We start from the raw sequence: 23,262 nt of genomic DNA on the forward strand, positions 1-23,262 counted from the left end.
ACTATTTTCCTCTGTCGTTACAGAAGCTTCCTCATACTCATGAACATGTGTTTCTAATCAGAAAATGTTCTAAGAAAGACCACCTGCTTACAAAGGATACTTTTTTTCCAGTCCCACTGGGGGTCTTACAGACAGGTTTTAGCACACAGAAAAAAAAGAGCAAGCGAAAAGCTGAAAGGACAGCTTTCTTTTAATGAAAGGCTACAGTGTTATCCAAGATGTTTGTAACAAAGCTAGGAGAGAAGATATTTGTTAATTATTATTCCTGTTGAAGATACGGTGAATAAATAACTTCATGGGAGAAAGCAGTAACAAGAAACTTGTCTTTGCTTCAGTCCTTTAGTTTACTTTGGCTTGTCTAACCAGTTTTTAAAGGAAAAAGATGTTTGAATGTACTTAAACAGGGAAATAAAAGCTCCTTATGCATCCCAATTCTTAAATTAGGGCTTTCTGAGCCATCACTAAGCAGTGGTCAGTAAAATAAATTATAAAAATAAAAATAAAAAAAAATAAAAAAAAAATCAGTGCTGTTGTTTCTAGAACTCTTTAAACATAGAATCATAGAATCATAGAATCATAGAATCACTAAGGTTGGAAAAGACCTAAAAGATCACCCAGTCCAACCGTTCACCTATTCCCAATAGCTCCTACTAAACCATGTCCCTCAACGCAACATCCAGTCTTTCCTTGAACACCCCCAGGCTCGGTGATTCCACCACCTCCCTGGGCAGTCCATTCCAGTGCCTGACCACCCTTTCTGAAAAGTAATACTTCCTCATGTCCAGCCTGAATTTCCCCTGGCGTAGCTTGAAACCATTCCCCCTGGTCCTATCCCTAATGACACGAGAGAAGAGGCCGACCCCCAGCTCACTACAACCTCCCTTCAGGAAGTTATAGAGAGCAATAAGGTCTCCCCTGAGCCTCCTCTTCTCCAGGCTGAACATTCCCAGCTCCTTCAGCCTCTCCTCATATGGCCTGTGTTCCAGACCCCTCACCAGCTTCGTTGCCCTTCTTTGAACACGTTCCAGGGCCTCAATATCTTTCTTGCAGTGAGGGGCCCAAAACTGGACACAGTACTCGAGGTGCGGCCTCACGAGTGCTGAATATAGGGGAACAATCACCTCTCTGCTCCTGCTTGCAACACTGTTTCACATGAACACATGAACCACAGAAACTGTTAAACGAGGAAGGTAGTCATCTTTGCGCGTTATTACATGAAGATCAAGTCAGACTGATGTTAAAAGCCTCTGAAGTAGGGAACTCAAAGAGTAGGAGTCACAAATTGAGACTTGATCCAAAATGGACTTGGTATAAAGTTTTATTTTGACTTGAGAAGACAGCAGGTCAGCCTGAGCTGTTTTAGTACTTCATTTTCACACATCCATGCCTTCACACATAACGCAAATACAGCCTGGGAGCTATGGGGAATTTACTTACCTGAGCTATTGGTATAAAAAACTGGAGCACCTTTTGATCCAGCAATCTCCACAAGTTTAACATGGATAAATATTTACATAATTAAATAAGCCCAATTAAAAAAAAAAAAGTTATGATCTGGAGGAAAGAAACCTTGGCAATTCAGTGACTGTCAGAATCAAGGATGCGGTTGTAAGTGCCTATACTAATGTTAATCAGCATCTAAATAGGGAAGCATATGGGAAAACTGCCACTTTTCTTTCCTTGCACTGAATAAGGAATGGCTGTAGGTTATTTTATTCCAACAACAACAGAAATTGATGGTAATATCCTACTCAAATCCAAAGGGAATCTAAGGAGCTCATCTTCCATAAAGAAGAGGCTTGAGCCTGTGCTAGACAGCTGCATACAACACTCAGAAAGTGGGCAGAATGCCACATGAGAGGCCAGCTAGCAAGGCCATGCACTGCTGCTACCAGAGGTCAGCTTGAAAGCTGATGGATGAGTATCCTCCAGCTGCCGTGCACATCCTGTGTGTGTCCAGAGGTGGCTGTGGGTCACATGCTGCAGTGTAGGAGGCAGGCAAGCAGTGACATGATGGTATTATTGCCAGAAGTAAGTAGGAAGGGGTGCCTGCAGAGCCATGTCTTACTCCCATACATACACAACATGCACACACATACACATATATGTATCCTTTCATATACATATCTTTCTGAGAGCTTTGCTATATAGTAGATACAGAATCAATGGCTTACAATAAACATTTATCTCTATGTTTATACATAGAACTTCACTGTTTTTGCAGTAATGTTAACTTACATATTTCTTGCTCTTGGGACATCTACTAGCAACTTAAAGCCTAGAAATGCAATATAAAAAAGAATCATAAAATGTCCTGCATTGGAAGGGTCCCACGATGATGTGAGAATCCTTCTTAGTTTTTTTTTTTGGCTCAAAGCTTGCTTCCTGAGGTTTTTCTTGTGATAAGATTCTGAGTGACTTGTCAAGGAGGCAACTGATGGGTGCTAACTGTGTGACAATCGATGTTGCTTTGGGAACATTTGCAAGCCCCTTCCCCCAGAGCTGCTTGCTCTGTAGAAGAGCGGAAGAGAGTGCTCAGCAGTGTTCACTAGCGGAAGCTCTGGCCTGTGGCCAAACCGCTCCAGCTAAGTATGGAAGGTTGGGGGATGATACCATTGTATCTTGTGAAGGCAAGGTGCAAGTTGGTGCCTCCCTGCTTCCTCTTATCTGCTGGCAAGGCCAGAAAGATAAGAACAAAGGAGGTTCCTGCTGAGATCCCAGAGCCAGAAGCTGCCACCGCAAGGAGAACTGACTCAACCACCTTGGGTTTGAGCTGTCACTCAAAGGAGAGCTGACTCGACCACTTTGGATTTGAGCTGTCACTCCAAAGATAGCTGACTCAACCACTTTGAAGCATTGAAAAAGGGCCATCATCACCATGGTCGTGGTCGTCATTGGCAACAGGACAACTCTGCCTGACAACCCACCGCTACTGAAGATCAAAGACTGAACTACGAACCTCGCTGGATCCATGGTGGTGACTATCTCCCCCTTGCTGCCTATAAAGACTCCTTGCTTCTTCTTTCCTATCTTTTCTATCGCCCTCCTTCCCTTCCCCCATTACCCTAATTCATAATAGTGTCCGTTCTCCCCTTCCCCATTTCCCCTGATTAAGATTTGTAATAAACTGGTCGGACCAACATTTGAACCGTTGCTTCTTAATCTCACGCCGGGTATATAGATAATAAAAGAACCTCCTCTCCCTCCTATAAATTGGAGTGAGACAGATGATCACAGAATCATAGAATAGCCTGGGTTGAAAAAGACCACAAAGATAATCTAGTTTCAACCGCCCTGCCAACCACTAGACCAGGCTGCCCAGAGCCATGTCCAGCCTGGCTTTGAATGCATCACTATGTCTATTTCTAAAGAAAGCTGCACAGAACTACAAAAGCACCAAGTTCTGGTATTCAGTTCTCTTATTAATTAAGAAAATAAAAACTGAAGAAAATACATTACATCTTTAATTCTTTACAGGCCTAGACCATTTCTATTTCCAAAATATATCTCTGTTCTATACTCCTCTCTTCCTGAAAGTTAAGAACTAATTTTTTTTTCTTCTTGTCCCATTACCAGCTTCTTAATTCCTTTTCACTGTGCATACAGGCCTGTGGTTAATGTGATAACAATGGAAAAGTTCTGAAACCAATGGCAATTCTATTCCAGTAGGCTGCCTGTGTGTGTCTGCCTAGAAGATGCGAGAAGTTAGAATTTAGGCAGGCTGTTGGGGGATTGTGTTAGGCACACAGAAATCATTAGAGCCCTCAAGGATTTGTGATCTAGCACTTGCAGAAAAAGACATGGAAGCAATGTGCTCACATACACATGCAGACACACATGCTTTCTATTCTCCTGCAAAGGGTACTTAAATACATGCAAAATCTCAAGTGTCTTAGAGGTTTGTTTAGGATCATCAGAGACTTAATACCTGTCCAGCATTAATGCTTGTCTGAGCAAACCAGATCTCTCAGCTTCAAAAAATAGGGCTAGGAACATCAGGGTGACTGTCTATTCATAGTAATTCATGTTGGACCTGGATGCTTTATTTTAAACAAAGATGGAAAAAAAAATTCCAACAGGACAAACAAGAAAAAAGGGAGAGTTGGAAAATGTCTGTATTCAAAATACACTGTGTAACTCAGATAACACCACTCTGAGCACTTAAGTTCATCCAGCCACTTTTTATTTATGTCAATTTTGTATACTTCTAAATAACAATGTCTTCATTTGATTTAGGATAATAGCTGAAATCTTCTCTGGAGACTGGAAATGATGGTATAAACAAGGCCTTTGAGTCCAGTTCTCTCTTTGGCATGTTACTTGCTGCTTTGGCTTTTGCAATGCTTACTGGAATCGCAGTGCCCAAATGCTTCTCCATGCTGCCTGGATTAAGTACAGCTTTTTTTAAATCTTGCTTCTCGTCTTCTGCATTTCAGAAAAATTTCACCCAAATCTTCCAGCTCCCCATTTATTGCATCTTTTATCCCATCTTCACAGACTTCAGTAGATAACCAGCTGCAGTAGGGCAATATGAATCAAAATATAGATATTTAAATGCACAATTCTAAAAGTTGAGACAGTGTCCTTGAAATAGCCTGTGTCTAATCAATATCCATTTCTGCTTTTCACTGATAACTGTGGTTGTATCTCAGTGTCCATTTATGACCACACAGCACAGTCTCCATTCAGTCACTAAATACAGATCCAAGCCTAGGATTTATGCAAAGAATTCTACCAGGATCTTATTTCTCCCTCATAGGATATAGAGATGTTTGAGTAACACTAAGCATCCACTCCCATTATTTCTTCCAGTCTTTTGTTCTTAAATATCACAAATTCGTTCCACTTTGAATGTTTTTTATTGATGTTCTCCATCCCAGGAGATAAAATCAGCTTCCCTCAGAATGAAGGGCCATCTTCAAGGTCTCTTCAGGAAGCCTTCCTCATTCAGAAAGAATTTGTTAGCATCTACTTCAGATATTTTGTAAATAACATATTCCCGTATTCTTGTGGTAGCAGCAGTTGTTGATGGCATTTTAACTAACTTTTTGAAGGCTGCAGCCGAAGCCTAGTTAGCACTAGCCAGACAGCTGCAATGGCTGGCACTGATTTCTACTAATGGAACCCACAAATATTTTCTGATGTGTCCAAATGGTAAAGAGACTTCCCATGCAATTATTGAAGCACTTTTAAGCCCAAAGATAACAGTTAAACTTTCTGTCTCCAACCAGTAGTAATTCTATCCTGCCAGTTGGTTATTCTTCAGTGCTTTCATGTTACTGGTCAGAACTGCCCCTTCTCTTACATTACAGAGAAATTGTTGCTCAAAATAAATACGTAGTATGGATGGCCTGGGGAGCTCCATAACAGTTAGCTCTCTTTCTCAATACCTGCTTTTCTCTTGTTCTTAGCAAATGATGTAATTGATCTGAAAGTGCTAAGACACCAGAGGAAAAAACGATAAAAGAAATGAAAGCACATAGGCTTATAGATGTTATGTTCTGGAAATCTGTTTCTGCTGCTTTCACAGTTCATTTTATATCTTCTGAAAGATGAACTTCTCCTTTGCCTGTTCTGTTCCCATTCAGGTCTATATCTGCAGCATATATTTCTTGCATATGCTTTGTTTTACATGAGATCTCAGCACTTAAATGTTTGAAGTGCCCTCTTTGAATTACCTCTGTATGAGGTGAGGATGTAATCAGTGCTTGCTAAATAATCTTTCCAGATAATACTGGAACATGATATTGATTCATTTGGCATCCTACTGTATCAATATAAATCTCTGTGAATGTCTGAAACATCTTTTTTTCCAGTCAACTTCCAACTAACCTTGTTGGCAAGTCTTCTTTCTGCAGGTAGAAAGTATTTATCTAACATGAAGACACTAGTTACCAACTTCTATATAACACTTTCAGATATGGATAGTTTTGACTGGGTTAATGATAGAAGAAGTTCATTTAGAATACTACACTGGAGAAATGATGTTGGCCTATCTAGACTGCCTAATTCAACCTCAGGCTATTCACAGAGGATGAGACCATTTTGTATTTCTTCGGCCGAAACATAAATGTTGATCTTTTCAAAGTCCTTAACTCCTTTCAGCAAGAGCATTATGCTCATCCAGGACTTGAGTGAATGGCAGAACCTAATGTGAAGATCTGACCCAGTTTCAGTTTTAATTTTCACAAATCCCACAAGGAGTACAGAAGAGTCTGTTCTTTTTATTCTTTACATTTTTATTTATTATTTTATTATATATTTTTTAATTGTAATACTTATTTTACTTATCTTCCTTTTGTCAGTAACACAGTTGTGACCCTGTTATGCACATCTTGTTGTGCAAATTATATATATTTTTGTGTGTGTGCCTATAGTCCATGTGTAGGGATACATAAATGTGTAACTGAAGATTCTTTGTCTTCACGTCTTGGATACCTAATTTTTTTGCTGTGTCACTAACTGGCAAAGTTCTACTTCTTTTCCTTTTGGGCTCACATGTCTTACCCAAAGTGTCTCTCCTCTTTCCTTTCTCTGTATTTGGGACACTACTTCTTTGGTTTGAAAAGATGACTGACAGACAACTTCTCATTTCTTGGCTGAATGCCCAAGCCAAAGGCACTTCTGACAGGAGGCCATTTAAAGTGTGTATACTCACCTAAACTGAGCTAGCTCTTAGGGAGCAGAAATGTCCTTTGTGAGCTTGCAGATCTTCCAAATGGTTTCTATTTTGTTTACTAAGACAATTTGTTTCAACCTCTGTTCTAAGTGCAAATCTCATGGCTGATTCCATTGCTGATGATAATTACTTGTGAATTACTTTAGAACATATCAAATTCATTTCTACTTCCAATCCACTTTGAAAGCTGTCATTATTCATAGCAAGCAACTCATCCCCTAGCATGTCCTTTAGGATATTTCCAATATATAAGCTTTGTTGCATACGTAGCTATAGCTTCTCTTTGCATCCTGATATGATTTTTAATCATTTTTCCACTAGCTTTATGTAAGTGGCAAGTACCCTGCTTTTAAGAACTTTGCTGATCTTCAAAAGGCTTTCTCATCAATTGTGACACCCTGAGAAATTCTCTAAGAAAAATTTTGATGCCACATAAATCTGAGGGAAGAACTTGCTACCTATATCTACCACCCCTTCACAAGAAGTCAGTGACTGCATCTTGATATGAAAGTATGATTTTCACTGTCTGCACTGATTCTCTTAATTTGTCATAAACTGTCCTGATGTTCAACTGTTCCTTGTCAGTAATGTTTTAACTCTCTACGAGAGAAATTGCAGGCTGGAAATGGTTGCCTAACTTAACTATGGCATGACTGGAATGGGACTGGGGGGAAATGCACTACCACTTAATGACAGGGAGTGAGAAATGGATGAAGTGTTATATTCTGGGCAACCACATGCTGACTGTAAGCTTGTTTTTCTTAAACAAACAGCATCTCTTTGAGTTTGCTTGTCTTTTAATTTTGCCACCATATTGCACTTTGCAGAGTTTTTGGACTTGGAATTTTACTTTTAAAATGAAGTTGAGAAATGCTGTAAATATCATTAAAGAACATCATACTCCAAATTTCCTATCTTCTGCCTGACAAATTCTAAAATGAGGCTCTTAGTGAGGCAGATGACTAGTTTGTAAGCAAAACAAATAAACTTGCACAGTAGTTTTTCATCTTAATTAGTATTAAAATATTTGTCCATAGATTTTGAATGCTATAAACAGCATGATTTCAAAAATATTATGAACATAAATGGTTCACACATTAATTCTGATTCACATTCTTTCCTTTCCTTTCCTTTCCTTTCCTTTCCTTTCCTTTCCTTTCCTTTCCTTTCCTTTCCTTTCCTTTCCTTTCCTTTCCTTTCCTTTCCTTTCCTTTCCTTTCCTTTCCTTTCCTTTCCTTTCCTTTCCTTTCCTTTCCTTTCCTTTCCTTTCCTTTCCTTTCCTTTCCTTTCCTTTCCTTTCCTTTCCTTTCCTTTCCTTTCCTTTCCTTTTCCTTTTCCTTTTCCTTTTCCTTTTCCTTTTCCTTTTCCTTTTCCTTTTCCTTTTCCTTTTCCTTTTCCTTTCCTTTTCCTTTTCCTTTTCCTTTTCCTTTTCCTTTTCCTTTTCCTTTTCCTTTTCCTTTTCCTTTTCCTTTTCCTTTTCCTTTTCCTTTTCCTTTTCCTTTTTTATTAATATGAGAGGTGTTTTAGATATTTGAAATCCAAAGCAGTTATCTGCAGGAAATTGTAAATAATGGAATACTGACTTACGTACAATACAATAATTGTGGTGTCAGACAGAGGACAGGGTACAAAAATCAAGGGAGGATAAGAAGTGGAAGAAAATTGTCTAGGAGTCAGATTTGACAGTAAAAACATAGAACCATAGAATAGAGTCATAGAATGGCTTGGGTTGAAAGGGACATTACAATCATCTAGTTCCAAGCCCCTGCCATGGGCAGGACTGCCAACTGCTATACCAGGCTGCACAGGGCCCCATCCAACCTGGCCTTGAATTCTTCCAGGACTGAAGCATCTACAACTTCTCTGGACAACCTGTTCTAGTGCCTCACTATTCTCTGAGTGAATAAAATTTCCAACTGACATCTAATCTAAATATATCTACTTTTAGTTTAAAACCGTTCTCCCTTGTCCTATCACTATCAAACTGTATAATAAGACATTTCCTCTTTTGTTTATAAGCTCTCTTTAAGCACTGTAAGGCTGCAGTGAGATCTCTCCAGACCCTTCTCCAGGATGAACAGCCCCAGATACCTCATTCTTTCTTCATAGGAGAGGTGCTCCAGTCCTCTGATCATTTTTGTGGCCTCTCCTCCAACAGCTGCACTTTTTTCTTGAGCTGGGGACCCCAGATTTGGACACGGCAGTCCAGATTGGGCCAGATGAGGGCAGACCAGAGGGGGACAATGGCCTCCCTTGCCCTGCTGGATCTCGCCATTTTCATGCAGACCAGGTCTTCTGGGCTGTACGAGCACATTGCTGGCTCATGTCCAGACTTCCTCCACCAGGATCTCCAAGCCCTTCTCCACAGGGCTCCTCTAATGAGTTCTCCCAGTCTGTAGACATATCTGGGATTGGTTTGACCCAAGTACAATGCCTTGCAATTGGCCTTGTTGAACCTCATTAGGTTCATGTAGACCAGACTTCTCTAGCTTGTCCAGGTCCATTTGGATGTCATGCTTTCTTTTTGTTTTATCAACTGTGTCACTCAGCTTGTGTCATCTGAAAACTTGCTGAGGCTGCTCTCAATACCTCTATCCAGATCGTCAACAAAAATGTTGCAGAGCACTGGTCCCAAGACAGACCCTTGGGGGACACTACTCATCACTGGCCTTCGCCCAGACATAAAGCTGTTGACTACAATCCTCTGGCTACAACCATCCAGCCAATTCTTTACCTACGAAACAGGCCACCCTTCAAATCTATCTCCTATTTAAATATAAGAATGCGGTGTGGAGATACATCAAAGGTTTTGCAGAAGTCAATGTGGATGACATCAGTTGCTCTTCTTCTGTCCACTGATGCTGTCCCTTTACTGTGGATGACTACCAGATTAGTCTGGCATGATCTGCTTTTAATGAAGCCATGCTGGTTGTCTCAGGTCACCTCCTGGTCTTCCATATGCTTTAACATAACTTCCAGGAGGATCTGTTCCATAGTCTTCCCAGGCACAGAAGTAAGGCTCACTGGCCTATAGTTCTACAGGTCTTCCTTTCTTCCTTTCTTTAAAATGGGAGTAATATTTCCCTTTTTCTAGTCATCGGGGGCTTCATCTGGCAGCCATGACTGTTTTGAATATGACAGTTTACCTATTTTGGTAACTGCATTAACCAGTACAAGACTACAGGTGTCAAATTGAAGTCTGCATATTCTGTTGTAGCCACTTCCAAGTGATGTACTGCAAAATATAATTCTCTAAATGAATCTTGTCCCTTTCCAAGACTGCCTCAAAAAAACAAAGAAACAAACGGAAAAAAAACCACAGTGATTCAACCAGGAATCAGAAACATTAAGAGCATTTAACTGAGTTGCCAAACTATATCCAACAACCTCACATCATTTCATCATCATTTGCCAAACTGATTAAGCTATTAAATGAAAGCAAAGTATGAAAAAAAAAAAAACCAACACGTTATCAAATGTATTTATAAGTGATTTTAAGATATTTGCAGTTTCATCATAGGCAGTAAGAAAGAATGATTCATTTTATTAACTATTTACTCACTAATCAAAACAACCATCAATAGAAAGCTTACTGGAAGTGGATGGGCTTTGTCCTATTTCCCTTCTACTGTTGCATAATATTAAAAGGAAACGAAATTCCCTGCATTAGACATTTAACAAAAGACAAAGACATCATAATTACTTTTCCTCCAGAAATTGTCACAACACTTCTTATTGATTTGTTTAGAAGACAAAAATAATTCAGGTTTACCATTTGGCATTTAAAAAATAATTTGAACTTCTATGTAATCTATCACCAAGGTCTGTCAGATGAATTGCCAGGCAGTGTAGGAAGACAGATGTTCCATTTTTGCTTAGCTTTTTTCTTAAATGAATATTTTATGCTGGTTCTAAAATAGTGCAGCAGTGTTACAAATGACCACCTTGCAACCTGATACAGAGCAAATGTTCTATAAAAATATAGCAGCCAAATTCCATCTCCTTTCTTGTTGATAAATTTTATATTAATAGATAATGTTTATCATTTTAATTAAACAGGAAAATTGTTATGCAATAATTCTGTAGTTTATTTAAGAGCATCTGGCTTCATTATCCAAGACTGGAAAATTGAACTGCTTTGATTGGATGCATTAGTCACAAGATATGGGTAAGAATGCTTCCACTTGGCAAGAATTCCTCCTTATTTTCTGAAATGTGCTCATTCAGTAAACATTCCTGAGAAAAGCTTCCCAACTAGCAATGGCCACATGAGGCCAACTTTCAAAGTCACACACTAGCATATTTCAGAGATGACTCCAACAGGATTCCTGTTCATCTTTTTCCTTCTCTTTTTTATTGTTACACTGCAGATGGAAAAGAAACTGACAAGTGCCAGGTCCTGCATTTTGGCCGCAACAACCCCATCTAACACTCCAGGCTTGGCACAGAGTGGGTTGAAGAATGTATAGGGGAAATGGACGTGGGGGTGTTGGTCAAAGCTCAATTGAACATGAGACAGCAGTGGGCCCAGATGGCAAAGGAGACCAATGATGTCCTAGCTTGTACCAGAAACAGTGACACCAGCAGGAGCAAGGAAGTGATTGTTTCTCTGTACCCAGAACTGGTGAGGCCACACCTCAAGTACTGTGTCCAGTTTTGGGCCTCTCACTGCAAGAAAGACACAGAGGTTCTGGAGCATGTCCAGAGAAGGGTAATGAAACTGGTGAAGGATCTGGAGCACAAGTCTGATGAGGAGGAGCTGAAGGAACAGGGATTGTTTAGCCTGAAGAAGCGGAGAGGAGGCTCAGGAGAGACTTTATATCTCTTTACAACTACTTGAAAGGAGGTTGTTACAAGTTGGGAGGCAGCTTATTCTCCCACATAGCTAGCGATGAGAGGAAATAGCCTCAAGTTGTGCTGGGGGAGATTCAGGTTGAACATCAGGAAAAATTTCTTCTCTGAAAGAGTACCCAGGCTCCAGAATGAGCTGCCCAGGGAGGTAGTTGAGTCACCACCCCAGAGGTATTCAAGAAACATTTAGATGTTGTTCTAAGGGACATGATTTAGCAGGGAAATACTGATGGTGGATGGATGGTTGGACTGAATGATCTTGGATGTCTTTTCCAACCTTGGTGATTCTATGAAACGGCAAGCAGACAGTGAACTACTGGAAGTTTTGTCTTGGCAGAAGAATGAGCATTCTCTTGACATCAAAGAGACTGTCAGGTCCAGGTTTTTGTTTTTGTTTTTTTTTTTTTGCCATGAAGAACCAGTAATATGGTTGAAGTCAAGGTAATTAGTTCAATACTGTGATTGTTAAATCCCACTAAATTTAAAATTTAAATTTTACTAAAGCCAATCATTTGATGATTCTTGTGCTTAGAGTATGGCAACTACATGTTTCAAGATTCCCTTACTCAGGTCTCCTATGAAATAGTCGATTTCTAGTCTCCGTCTGCCTCCCTAGGCTTACCTGTATTTATAGGAACACAAACAAGTTTGAGGTGGCTTGACACGCTTTCTATACTCCAGGCCTGTTCATGTATGGATGCTTTTCAGTGGGACTGAATTCAAATCTATTACAGCCTGATTGCCACAGAGCTTGCAGGTACAGCATGGGCTGCTGAGGAAGGACATCACAGATTTCTAGTGAGACCAGGCTTTTGAGTGATCTTTAGGTCTGTAATTACTAAGTAGACACAGACTGCATAGAGTAAAGAGGACCCAAAACACTGAAACATCTAGCCTGCTTTGGGTTTTTTTTTTTCCCCCTGCAATCACTGTGGTCTTAAATCTTAATGAAAAAAGTAAGAAAAGATTATGAATAGTGAATACTGAAGAGATCTTTTTTTAAAAAAAAAAAAAATTTTTATTTTTATAATTCTCTTAAGAATCAGTCTGTATCTAACAGAGACAAAGATACTGCTGGTGTTTTACACCAGTTTTATCCTTTGGGACTTTCTGTTTATTTTGTTTCTTTGGCTAAACATTTTGAGTAAAAATGAAGATGAAAATCTTGGATGGAACTTTTAAAAACAAGAAATGTACTCCACCCTTATTACAACATTATTTTTGTTTAGCCAAACATTTTCCTTTTGCAAATGTTCTGACATGAACATTCATTCGGAAAAGGCATAAAAGACCTACAGCAGTTACATCTTTTTAGATAAAAAAAGGAATTTGGAGAGGTGAAACATGTGAAAGAATGATAAAAGGCAAGGGATATAAAATTAATATAGGAAAGTAATATCCTGTCAGTGAATAAATCTAATATCTTACATAAAATTCTCTTGAGAAGAAGAATTTAAACCGAGGGAAAAATCACATAGGCTTAATGGCAGCTTTCTTTTGTGAAACAATATTAGGGTGCATATTAGATAAGCATACAAAGAAGGAAGAAACCATGTCAAGAATGGAGAAAATAAAGAAGACTAAATAGCCCTTGCAATGAAGGAGTCATATGGATAAAAATTTAAAAAGTAGAAGTCACAGTAAACTACACCTTAACCTTCCAAAATGCCTAAGATGTTAAAAAGAAACTTGCAGCAGTTTGAAGAAGCTATCAAACTCATGACTTTTCCTGTGTTTATAGCTAGATTTTATTACTGGAATGCCTTGCTGTTCACTCAAGGTTAGCAATTCATGCTCCAAGTTTCTTCCTGAGAGCAAACTTCTTACTGGAGTGGCACCTTGGGGCAGTCGGGTTTTCATCAGAAGTGGTCACATACATCACCAGTCCCCTGAAGTCTGTGTAACTACCTTTGCTGACATATACAAAGGCACACACTATCTCCAAAAGATTTTCTAGAGGACTTAAATAGGGACTGTTACATTTCCTGACAATCTTCACATCTCCCAGCATAGCTTTCTTCGAAACTTGATTTGTCATTATCTGAGTACTGAGGCCAAGAATACTGTATGATTTGCATTCATTATTTTCTCATTATACTGAAAATTGTTTCTTGAATACAAAGTCCTATAAAAGAAGAAGAGCTATTTTCAAAGACAGCCTTGGCTACTATTTGTATCACCATCTGCAAGTCAGAGTAGTGTCATGAAACACAGGGAGTGTCAATACATTCCAGAGTAGCATGTTAAAAATAAACTTTGAAGTAAGCCCTGATTTGAGTGTCGAGTCTTGCAGCAAATGACATGTAGAAGTCCTTCCCAATCTTAATGGTTCTATGATCCCATATATAATCCCATGAATCACAATATTGACACAGCAGTGGAGGTTGGGAAGAAGGCAGAGAAATTCTATTCAACAGCGAAGTGCATTGAACCACTTCAAGAACACATGCTCAAAGAGTATAACTTGTACAGAAAGTCTAGAAAGTGCCACTTAAGAATGTTTATTAGTCTTATTTCCTTTTCCCAAATATTCTACTGCTTATTTCTTTTCTTTTTAAATTACCATTACAAAATAATTTTGCTTATTAGAAATTTCCATGAATTTGTTTGGAATTTTTTTGCTTTCCCCCCACTCTCCTACATCAAAAGTAGTTCATATTCCTCCTTCCTCAATGTACTTTAAGACTTACTATAAGAGTTCTCTTTTCTTTACAAATTGATAACCAAAATGAGATCCTCTCCCACTGGTAGCCAGCTCTTAAATAGGTCTAGGAGGGGTGCAGCCAGGCTCCACCCTTTCCGGCAGCACAGGTGAATTGCCTTCACCTGTGCTCCTCTAGCTGACTCATCGCTCGCCTCAGGTGATCAATCAGAGGTTCAGGCTGTGACTCAGCAGTTCCCATACAGTATTATAACCAAAGGAGGTATCACATCAGTTGTAAGTGAAATTATGATGTTGATAAAAACCCAGTTTCACACCGGAAGTATAATATTTGCGCTTACCCAACATTAATGATCTGTGAGCCAGATTGGAAACCATTATTTTAGTTGGTAGACGTCCATGCTATAAAGCACTTCCTGTCAGAATCTCTCATTTCACAAAGGAAGATATTCCTTCATTAAGTAGAATAATCATACCTGAAACCTTAGCAATCTATTGTGTTCTACAGTCAGCAGCAGTGCCTATGAAACAGAACACATAACTTTCTGCAAAATGGAAACAATAGGTGAGAAGGAAAGCATTATTCACTTTAAGTTTCAGTAGGGTGAGCATCATCCCAAGTGCCAAGTGTGTGCTGAATGGCCTCATGCACAGTAATCAGCATCCAGTTCTTTTAGATCTAAAACAACTATTGCAGCTTTCTGATTTAACAATTTCCACTTGGCATGTGTCTTGGGCTTCAAGACAATCCTTCTGTTTACTAAAATACTTTTTTGCATCACCTGGCTTTTTTAAGCCCCTTTCTCAAATTGTATGTTCATTAGAAGGTGCCAGAAAGAGTTTCTAATTTTCTTATTCTTGTCTCTGTGATTTCTCAAGTATATAGTGTGTCTAAATACATGCTAATTTTCTATATTAAGGTGAGTACATTATATTTATTCAGAATTCTGGAATTATGCCATTGCACCATTAGCAGTTTACTGATAAATCTTCACACTCCATTATATAGGATCACCTCCCTTGACCTGTTGGCTGCACATCCTGATGATGCAGCCCAGAATACAGTTGGCTTTTGGGGAACATTGTTGGCTCCTGTAGAGCTTCCCATCCACCAGTACCCCAATGTCTTTTTCAGTAGGGCTGTGCTCACCCCTTTCATCTCCCAGCTTTTATTGGTAGTGGGAGTTGCCTTGCCCAAAGAGTAAGATCTTGCATTTGGATTTGTTGAATCTCATGAGATTCACCTGGGCCCACTGCTCAAATTTGACTAGGTCTGTCTGGATAGCATCACATCCCTCTGGTGTGTCAACTGCAGCTTGGTGTCATCAGCAAGCTTGCTAAGGGTGCACTTGACCCCACTGTCAATGTCGTTGATGAAGATATTCGATGAAGATATGAAAGAGTATTGGCCCCAGCAATGACCCCCATGGGACAACACTCATCATTGAGCTAGATATTGAGCCATTGACCACCACTCTCTGGACTCAATCCTACATCCAGTTCTTCATCCACTGAACAGCCCACCCATGAAATCCATATCTTTCCACTTTGGAGATGCTGTGGGATACAAAGTGTCAAAAGCCTTACTGAAGTCTAGATAGATGACATCAGCGGCTCTTCCCTTGTCCATTGATGCAGTGACACAATCACTGAAGGCCACTAGTTCGGTCGAGCAGGATTTTCTTTTGGTAAAGCCATGCTGGTTCTCTCATATCATCTCCCTGTCTTCCACATGCCTTAGTGTAGCTTCCAGGAGGACCTGCAGAAACTTGTGGATGTTCAAATGTTAAGAAATAAATGATGTTTCCATATATAATTTAATAAATGATATTTCCAAATCCAGATCTCTTCAACCCAAAATCTAGTTCTTCAAATCAGTAGATGGAGATGCACAAATGTTAAATATGAGAATATCAGTCTCTGATGATATGTCTCCTTTCACAATACTGCTTCATGGATATCTGATCACTTTCATCACATTTTTGTGTCCAGTAAAGGATTTCCTACATCTTCCATCAAAAATATCTTTTTACTTGAACATTGCCTTGGGCTTATTATGTGTGCCTCCCTCCCATAGTCAGCTTGATAGTTAAGCTGCAGCTTGGGGCAAATATGAGAATATTCTATTGGTACCTACATGCATTGCATTCTGTAGACTATTTCATTATCTCCTGATGCCTTTGCCATTCCCTTAAATGAAGCATCCATTTTCAATTACATCTGTGACTAGGAAATCACACCTTCAGCCTCCTAGTAAATCCTGCCTTGTTATAAAATAAATTTTTGTTAATAAAGAAAGAATATAATTTATTTTTTTTTAATAACTCAAGTCTCCCCAAAGAATTTGACAGACCACTGTTTTTCTAATACTTTGGCTCTTTTTGCAAGATGATCATCTTTATAATTTATAATATCATAAGATGTTTGCTAGAACAATAGACCAGATTCCTGAACAGGCGTGAATTGGCACAACTCCACAAACATCAAAGTAGCAATGGCAATTTACACTAGGCCACCAGTGTTCACAAATTAAATGGATGTTTTGTGGTTTACTACATGTCAGAAAACTTGTAGTGCAACTCAAGCCCTCACAAGTTATGCCATAAAAATATTTAATTTTTAATAGATTTGCAAAAACAAATTTTCTCATCTGAATACTTACCACAAATGTTTCTTTAATGTCAGAGTTAAAACTCACGTCCCTAATATTTCAGAGAATGTGTGTGTGAAACAGGCTAAGGACTGGACACTGAAGCACAGGCCAGATTTATTCCAAACATGTGCACACCAAACTTGCAATGCTTTTTAACACCTTGATCACAAGTATATTTTAAAATTAGTCTGAGTAAAATTTAACTGAAGTTTCATTCTGAATTAGTGCCCTTTCCACTGATTTTAAAGCATCCCTTTAAGATGTTTATTTTGGATTGCTGAATAAAGATTCTGTCATTGTTTCCAAGAGCATATGAACATTTATTGATGGTAACAATTGTCTGAGTTTTATGATTTTTGGTTGTATTTTAACTTTTCCCAAAGTTGAAATCTGCTTTGACTCAAACAAAATCAACTGCTACTTGAAATAATGTATGTGTACACATATAACCTCAGCATAAGATCAGTAAATCTATACATTTCATTTTAAAAAGACATAAGGAAAATGAAGAGTGAGATCTGCTAGTAATATTTATACATGAAGTACATCATACTTTTACAGAAATATGATACCTCAAAAAAATATTTCCTCTAGGTATCCAAAATCTCTCAACAAACATCAAAATCCTCAAATCTCTCCCCTGACAGCTGTTTGCTATTAGATCCACTAATGTATCATTCGAAGACATTAAACAGCTTTCCTACTCTCAGCCATGTTAGGAACGGAACCGCAACAAAGAATTCATAGCATTTCCAACAGCAAAGAGAAAAAAGACACTAGAAGATGTGATGGGAAAATAAAGAAGAGAAAGTATAAAAATTCTGTTCAAGGTAGCAGAAAATAGAGGAGGATCTGTCCACATAGCAAGCCAGTGCCTCAAAACTTAGTGTCACTTGCACCCAGAGGAGTCCCATTTTCATCCAAGAAGCTCCTGTCCTCATAATTATCCCCCAAATCCTTAAGTTCACTTTGTTTATATTTTCTGCTGTCTATCTCTATGTGCTAAGATATTATAACTGCCACTCCTTTCTCACTTTTCTTTCTACACTTGTGACTGATATCTTTTGCAAGTCTTCTGTAGACCTCTGCAGCTGAGTTGAAAGATTCACCTGTTTTTGTTTGTCTTTGCAGAAACAAAATCCTGGCTCGTACTTAGATTTCAAAAACAAGACCTGTGCATATTAAAAACCCTACTGGCTTAAATTTTAAAGGTAGAAAACTAAACATGTCTATTGAAACACTAGACATGGCAGCCAAAATCAAGAATCTTGGATGGCCTGTCTTAACCATTGCATTTAGCAGTACATTTCCATCATAGTTAGATGAAGTGAGATAAGCATACTATTAAGTCCTCATTTTATTCAGCATATTTATTATGATAGAAAGCCGTGGAGAAGTTGCTGTTGTAACAATTTATCGTATGTTGGCTTTCACAAATGTTTCAAAACCTGCCAACTGAAAAGAGACTGCTACTATATCAGGCTATACTAGTTTCTGTAATATGCTAATAAAATGTCTTGCCAAGTGTACGCTTTCATTAACCCTGATATAAGCACAGAAAGGAAAATCTGTTCCTGATCCCTTTTCCTGTCTAAAGAAGTAGAAAATCACACTCATAAATTTGCAGGAGAGTAGAAATCATATTCCATTTCTCTAAAATTAGTAGAAATTGAGACAGTGAACTATTTGCAAAAACAGCAGTCTGCTTGGCACCAAAAGGTAAGGCTAAAAACTGAAGGAGTCCTCTAGAACAGTCTAAACCAAGAGGTAACAGGTAGCGATGTAGATAAGAGCAGACAGAACAAGCAAAACTCCAGGGCCTGCCACAACCAAGTGAACAGTATAGATGACATTTTTTGAGATCAGACAGAAATAGGTAGTTATTTTTCATTCTTAAAGTAATTGCCCCCTAAATGTGCCAAAGAATGTCAAAGCTAGTTTTAAAAGAAGTAATATAAAATGTATGTAAAAAAGGATTTCATTATCATTCTCAACAAAATCCGTTTACCACTTAAATGTTTATTTTTGTTTATGTGTTTCTTATATTTTACTTTAAAACATATTTACAGTGAAAAAAAAAAAAAAAAGAAAAAAGGGGGGGGTGGTAAGAAAAGCTGTCAGTTTGCAGCTCAGTAACAAGCAGCTCCTAACAACAAGAACAACAAAAATCTGGGCTATTATTCACAGCTATTGCAGCTAAAATACCTCTGCCAATTCTGCCAAGAGTATTCAGTCTATGATATATGCATACTGTGTAGGGGTCTCAAAGTACAGGTATTGTTAAAAGATGTATATCTCCTGTTGGAATATTTGAAACCATTTGAACTAATTATATCCAGACAGTCCTTACAATAAATTAGTAACACATTTTAGACACTATTTACACTGTTCCTCCTTCCCTTGGAGGAAACTCATTGTGTTTAACTGAGGAAAACATCTGAGACGCCAAGAATGATGGTGATTTATGGTTTCTCCATAAATGTCAAATAGTCATCTGAAACTTAAATGCAGAAATAATCTATGAGCAGTGTGAACGTATTCTAGAGATATTGTTCAGCTTGGTCCTGATCTTGGAAGCTGTTTCCTGTCAGCGAATTCTTGTTCAGTGCAGACTACTCTTTAGAAATGTGGACTTAAATACTGGAATAGCCATACTTCTTTCAGACTGTGTTTTATTTAATCTTAGCCTGCAAATGCATCAGGAAAATATCCTACTTTCTATACCATTGAATACAGTAGAAGGAGCATCAGGTTGGACTGGATCACTTGACCTAAAGCTACTTTAACACAAAATAAAATAATTGAAATTGAAAACACCACTTGGTAGGTTGCTGTTAAATATGTACTGGACTATTGCCTTCAACCGATGTTTTATTTAATGTTCTTGTTTATAGATTATGTTTTCTATTATGTTTTCATTTATTCATTGCTGACCAAATATGCATTGCAACACTTTCTGTAGGATACCATTCAACAATTTTGTTCAGCAAGGCAACACACCGCAGACAGTGTCCCAAGCCCAGCAGCACCCAGTATCACCATCTAGCTGCCCACACCCTGCAGCTGCTCATGCACAGGAGCCAGCCTTCATCCTGTGTCCTTCTGGGAAGGTCACAAGCAACACAGAACTTGGAAAAGCCATAGACTCGCACACCTTCACCTAATGGTGGCTTAGCCAAGCTTTGAGGGACAGTGAATAACTGTGAGACCTACCCCCTGTACTTGTGGCCTGGAGAATAGGCCCTGGTGTGCGGCTGATGCCTTGTTTCTGAAGGCTGGCACAAAGCAGTGCATTCAGTGAGAGTTTGGTGTGGTACATGTGGGGCTGGAACATTACAGGAAAGCTGTTCACCATTGCCCAGCACACCAGTGAAGGCACAGCAGGAGTGCCCAACAAAGAAGATACTATCTTCTTGGCAAGTCTCACAGAAGCTCACAGGTGAGGATTTGTCAAGAGAGATAGGCAAGCAGCAAGGGAAGGAGGCACATTCGTGCCCTGAAACCCCAGGGATTACATCCTCTCTTACCAAGACTGGGAGATTATGAGGAACATTGTATTGACTGAGACAGATGGTGCCTAGTTTGGCTTATCCCAGGCCACTTTCCATGGACAAAGTAGTACCAGACAGAAATGAGGCTCTTCCAAACCATTTCTGTCATTGAATGAGAGTTTTGATTTTCATGTCCAAGTAATTCATGTCCAAGGAAAGGGTCCTTTGAGGTTTTCACAGAGAGACTTTGATTTTGTTTTCTTTCCCTGTTTCTGATTTCTACACTTCCTTTTTCTTTCAGAAAGTACATAAAACTTTTCATTAAACACTTTAAAAGCCTCAGGAAAATGTGTCAAGGAAATATTTTTTTTCTATGGAACTCTACTTTTCTAATAATCAGACAGCACTGACAGGAAACAGACTTTCAGTTTTACCAGCTGAAATGTTTGAAGGTCTTCTTAAAAAAGTCCCTCAGCTTCTTGCTATGGGGGTCTCATTCTTGGCCACCATGTCAGTGGGGAACCCCACTGTCCAAGAGATGAGGGTAGTAAGGTTGGGAAGATGGAAGCTCAGTTTCCACCTTTGGCATTTCCCACATGCTGTATTTTGCTTGTTTGCTTTAATTTTTTTTCCTTACTTTCAGCAGTTTTCAGGGGAACCCACTTTCCTTCTAGATATTTTAATAGACTTCTGGTAATTTAATAGATATTGTATAGTGCTGGCTAAATATACTAATCAGAATTAATAAAATATGTTGTAGTTAGCAGTATCAAGAAGTTCCTGTACTATTTCTTATGCTTTTCTAAAGAAAATTTAGGCAACTTTAAAAGTTGCTTATCTCTAGAGTATCAAGTTAGAAAAGCTGAAAAATGTACCTTCAGAATTATCATGTTATAGGCTCTTTTCTAAACTTGAATCAAATTTACAAAAACACTAGCCGTTATAATATGCATTTAATTTAAAATATGGTGGTCTGAGGTCCTGAATTGGTCCTGTTTTTCCAGAGCATGTGTGAGAGAAAGGCATGTAAGCATAGCTAGGATTCATAGAAGAGGGAAGACCTGGGACATGAAGCTCTGGCTGGAGAGCCGGTGTTCAAGTTTCTTCTTCCACCCGTATTTAAACAAACTGCTAAATTTTTTGGGCTGTCTCAAGTGAGAAATCTGCAACTGCCAAGGTGCTCTTTATAAATTGGAACAGGTTTTCTGAATATTACATTTTTCTCCTTAAAAGTATTGTCTCATCTGGGTAGAGTAAGAAAGGAAATAAAATCCATAATGCCCGCTAGTAGACTATCTACCTAAATCCAGTGATACTGTCATGAAAGATTTTGGTCTCCAGGGAACCACGGTTTCAGTTTTACTAACTTGCTGCTTCTCCTGACAATTTCCTTCTCTTGAAAGCCTCCAAGCAGTAGTAAAAGGCAATGTGTGTCCTGCAGAAATCTCTTGAATATATGTAGCGTTTCCATTCCATGTGCTGGCTCATCAGCTGTTGTAGATCCATTAAAACCAAGGGATCTGGTTCACAGCTTACTTCTGAGGAGGATGTGACCTGATGTGTTACACTGTTTTACAAATCAGCACTGTTTCATTTCTATTAAGGTTTCTGCCACCGGAACAATATAATCAAAACCTCTTACTCCCGTTCAAGCCAAAAATTCTGCCACAGAACTGAAAATAAGTAGTTTAAACAGTTAAAGAACCTATAAAGTTTTCCAGACAGTAAAATATGTCATTAATTCATTACACTGAAACTCCCCACAATGTTTAGTATTAAACTGATTTTTAATGACATATTATCTGTTTTTTTGAAGATGTTAGTTTATTCTCTCATTTTCTCTTCACCACAGTGTCACTTCAGGACAAAGACAAGTTTGTGCAGATGTCCTTTATATCTTCATACTGTTCAATTGCTTGGATTGTATTTTTTAAAACACATTCCTGGATTTTTAATGCCTGACAGCAGTGGTCTGATCCTGTTAATGCAACTACAAAGTTGCAAAGTCCCTGTAAAGTAGTGAAACATGATTTCCACTGTTTAAGAATCTTTACTAATATTTGTTAAATGTTTCCACATCTAAGAAATAGATTGCATCAGAACTATGAATTATATGCTAGCATGTTTCATGTAACAGCAAGATTTACAATTACGTACTTAGAAATCAGTACGATCACTTGGTCTTAATGGGTTGTGTATGATGGAGAGGACACAAATTTATTTGGGAATTATTCAGTTTGTTTCTTGTCCTCCATAAACCCATCCTTTTTTTTTTTTTTTTTTTATGTTCTACATAACTCGAGTAGCATGGGTATCTGGTGACTTCATTACTGTTAGCATTTGAGCATTCATTATCCCATCAGCTTTCCCATTAGCTGTGCACACTCCTACAAAACACGACAATTCTATCTGTGATGGGCCATTAAATGTTTGAATGGCTGGTTATGTTCCCAGGCTTGCTGAAATCAATAGAACTTACTCAGCTTTATGGAGATAACACCATTAAAATCAAAGGCAGATGAGCCAGTACTATTGTTCCCAAACACATGTTTTCAGACAGGAGTATCTAATAATTCAAAAACAAGATTGTCGTTATGCCTTTAAGCAGAATATTCTCTAAATCTATGTAGTATTATTTTGTTTATTGGAAAAATTTGAATTCTATGATCGTCATTTCCACAAACATTTCAGCTTCATTCTGTGAAACAAATCTATTAAAATCACAGCATCGTGTACTACTCCAAGCATTGTTTTATATAAACATTATTCAGGCCTTGACAGTACCAAAACTCATCCTTTAAAATCCTGTTTTATTTCAAAGGTAATGGCAGAAAGTCTTGCTCTGGAGAGTTCTGGTTCTGTACCTACTGTACCACAGTAGTCAGCTTTTTTGTTAATGAGTCTTTTCTTGACAAGCCTTTCAAAG

At 38.5% G+C, this 23,262-nt stretch overlaps 1 protein-coding gene across 1 annotated transcript; it reads right to left on the reverse strand.

Moving 5' to 3' along the window:
* Positions 1–559: 559 nt before the first annotated feature.
* Positions 560–9,082, reverse strand: LOC125688994 (uncharacterized). Its single transcript, XM_048935719.1, is given in 4 exon segments — positions 560–1,027; positions 1,030–1,065; positions 1,068–1,174; positions 8,967–9,082. Coding segments are annotated over 4 exon segments (636 nt in total). The 3' UTR covers positions 560–650.
* Positions 9,083–23,262: the final 14,180 nt, after the last annotated feature.

The sequence above is a fragment of the Lagopus muta genome, chromosome 2, assembly GCF_023343835.1.
Source record: "Lagopus muta isolate bLagMut1 chromosome 2, bLagMut1 primary, whole genome shotgun sequence".
NCBI classification, from domain to species: domain Eukaryota; kingdom Metazoa; phylum Chordata; class Aves; order Galliformes; family Phasianidae; genus Lagopus; species Lagopus muta.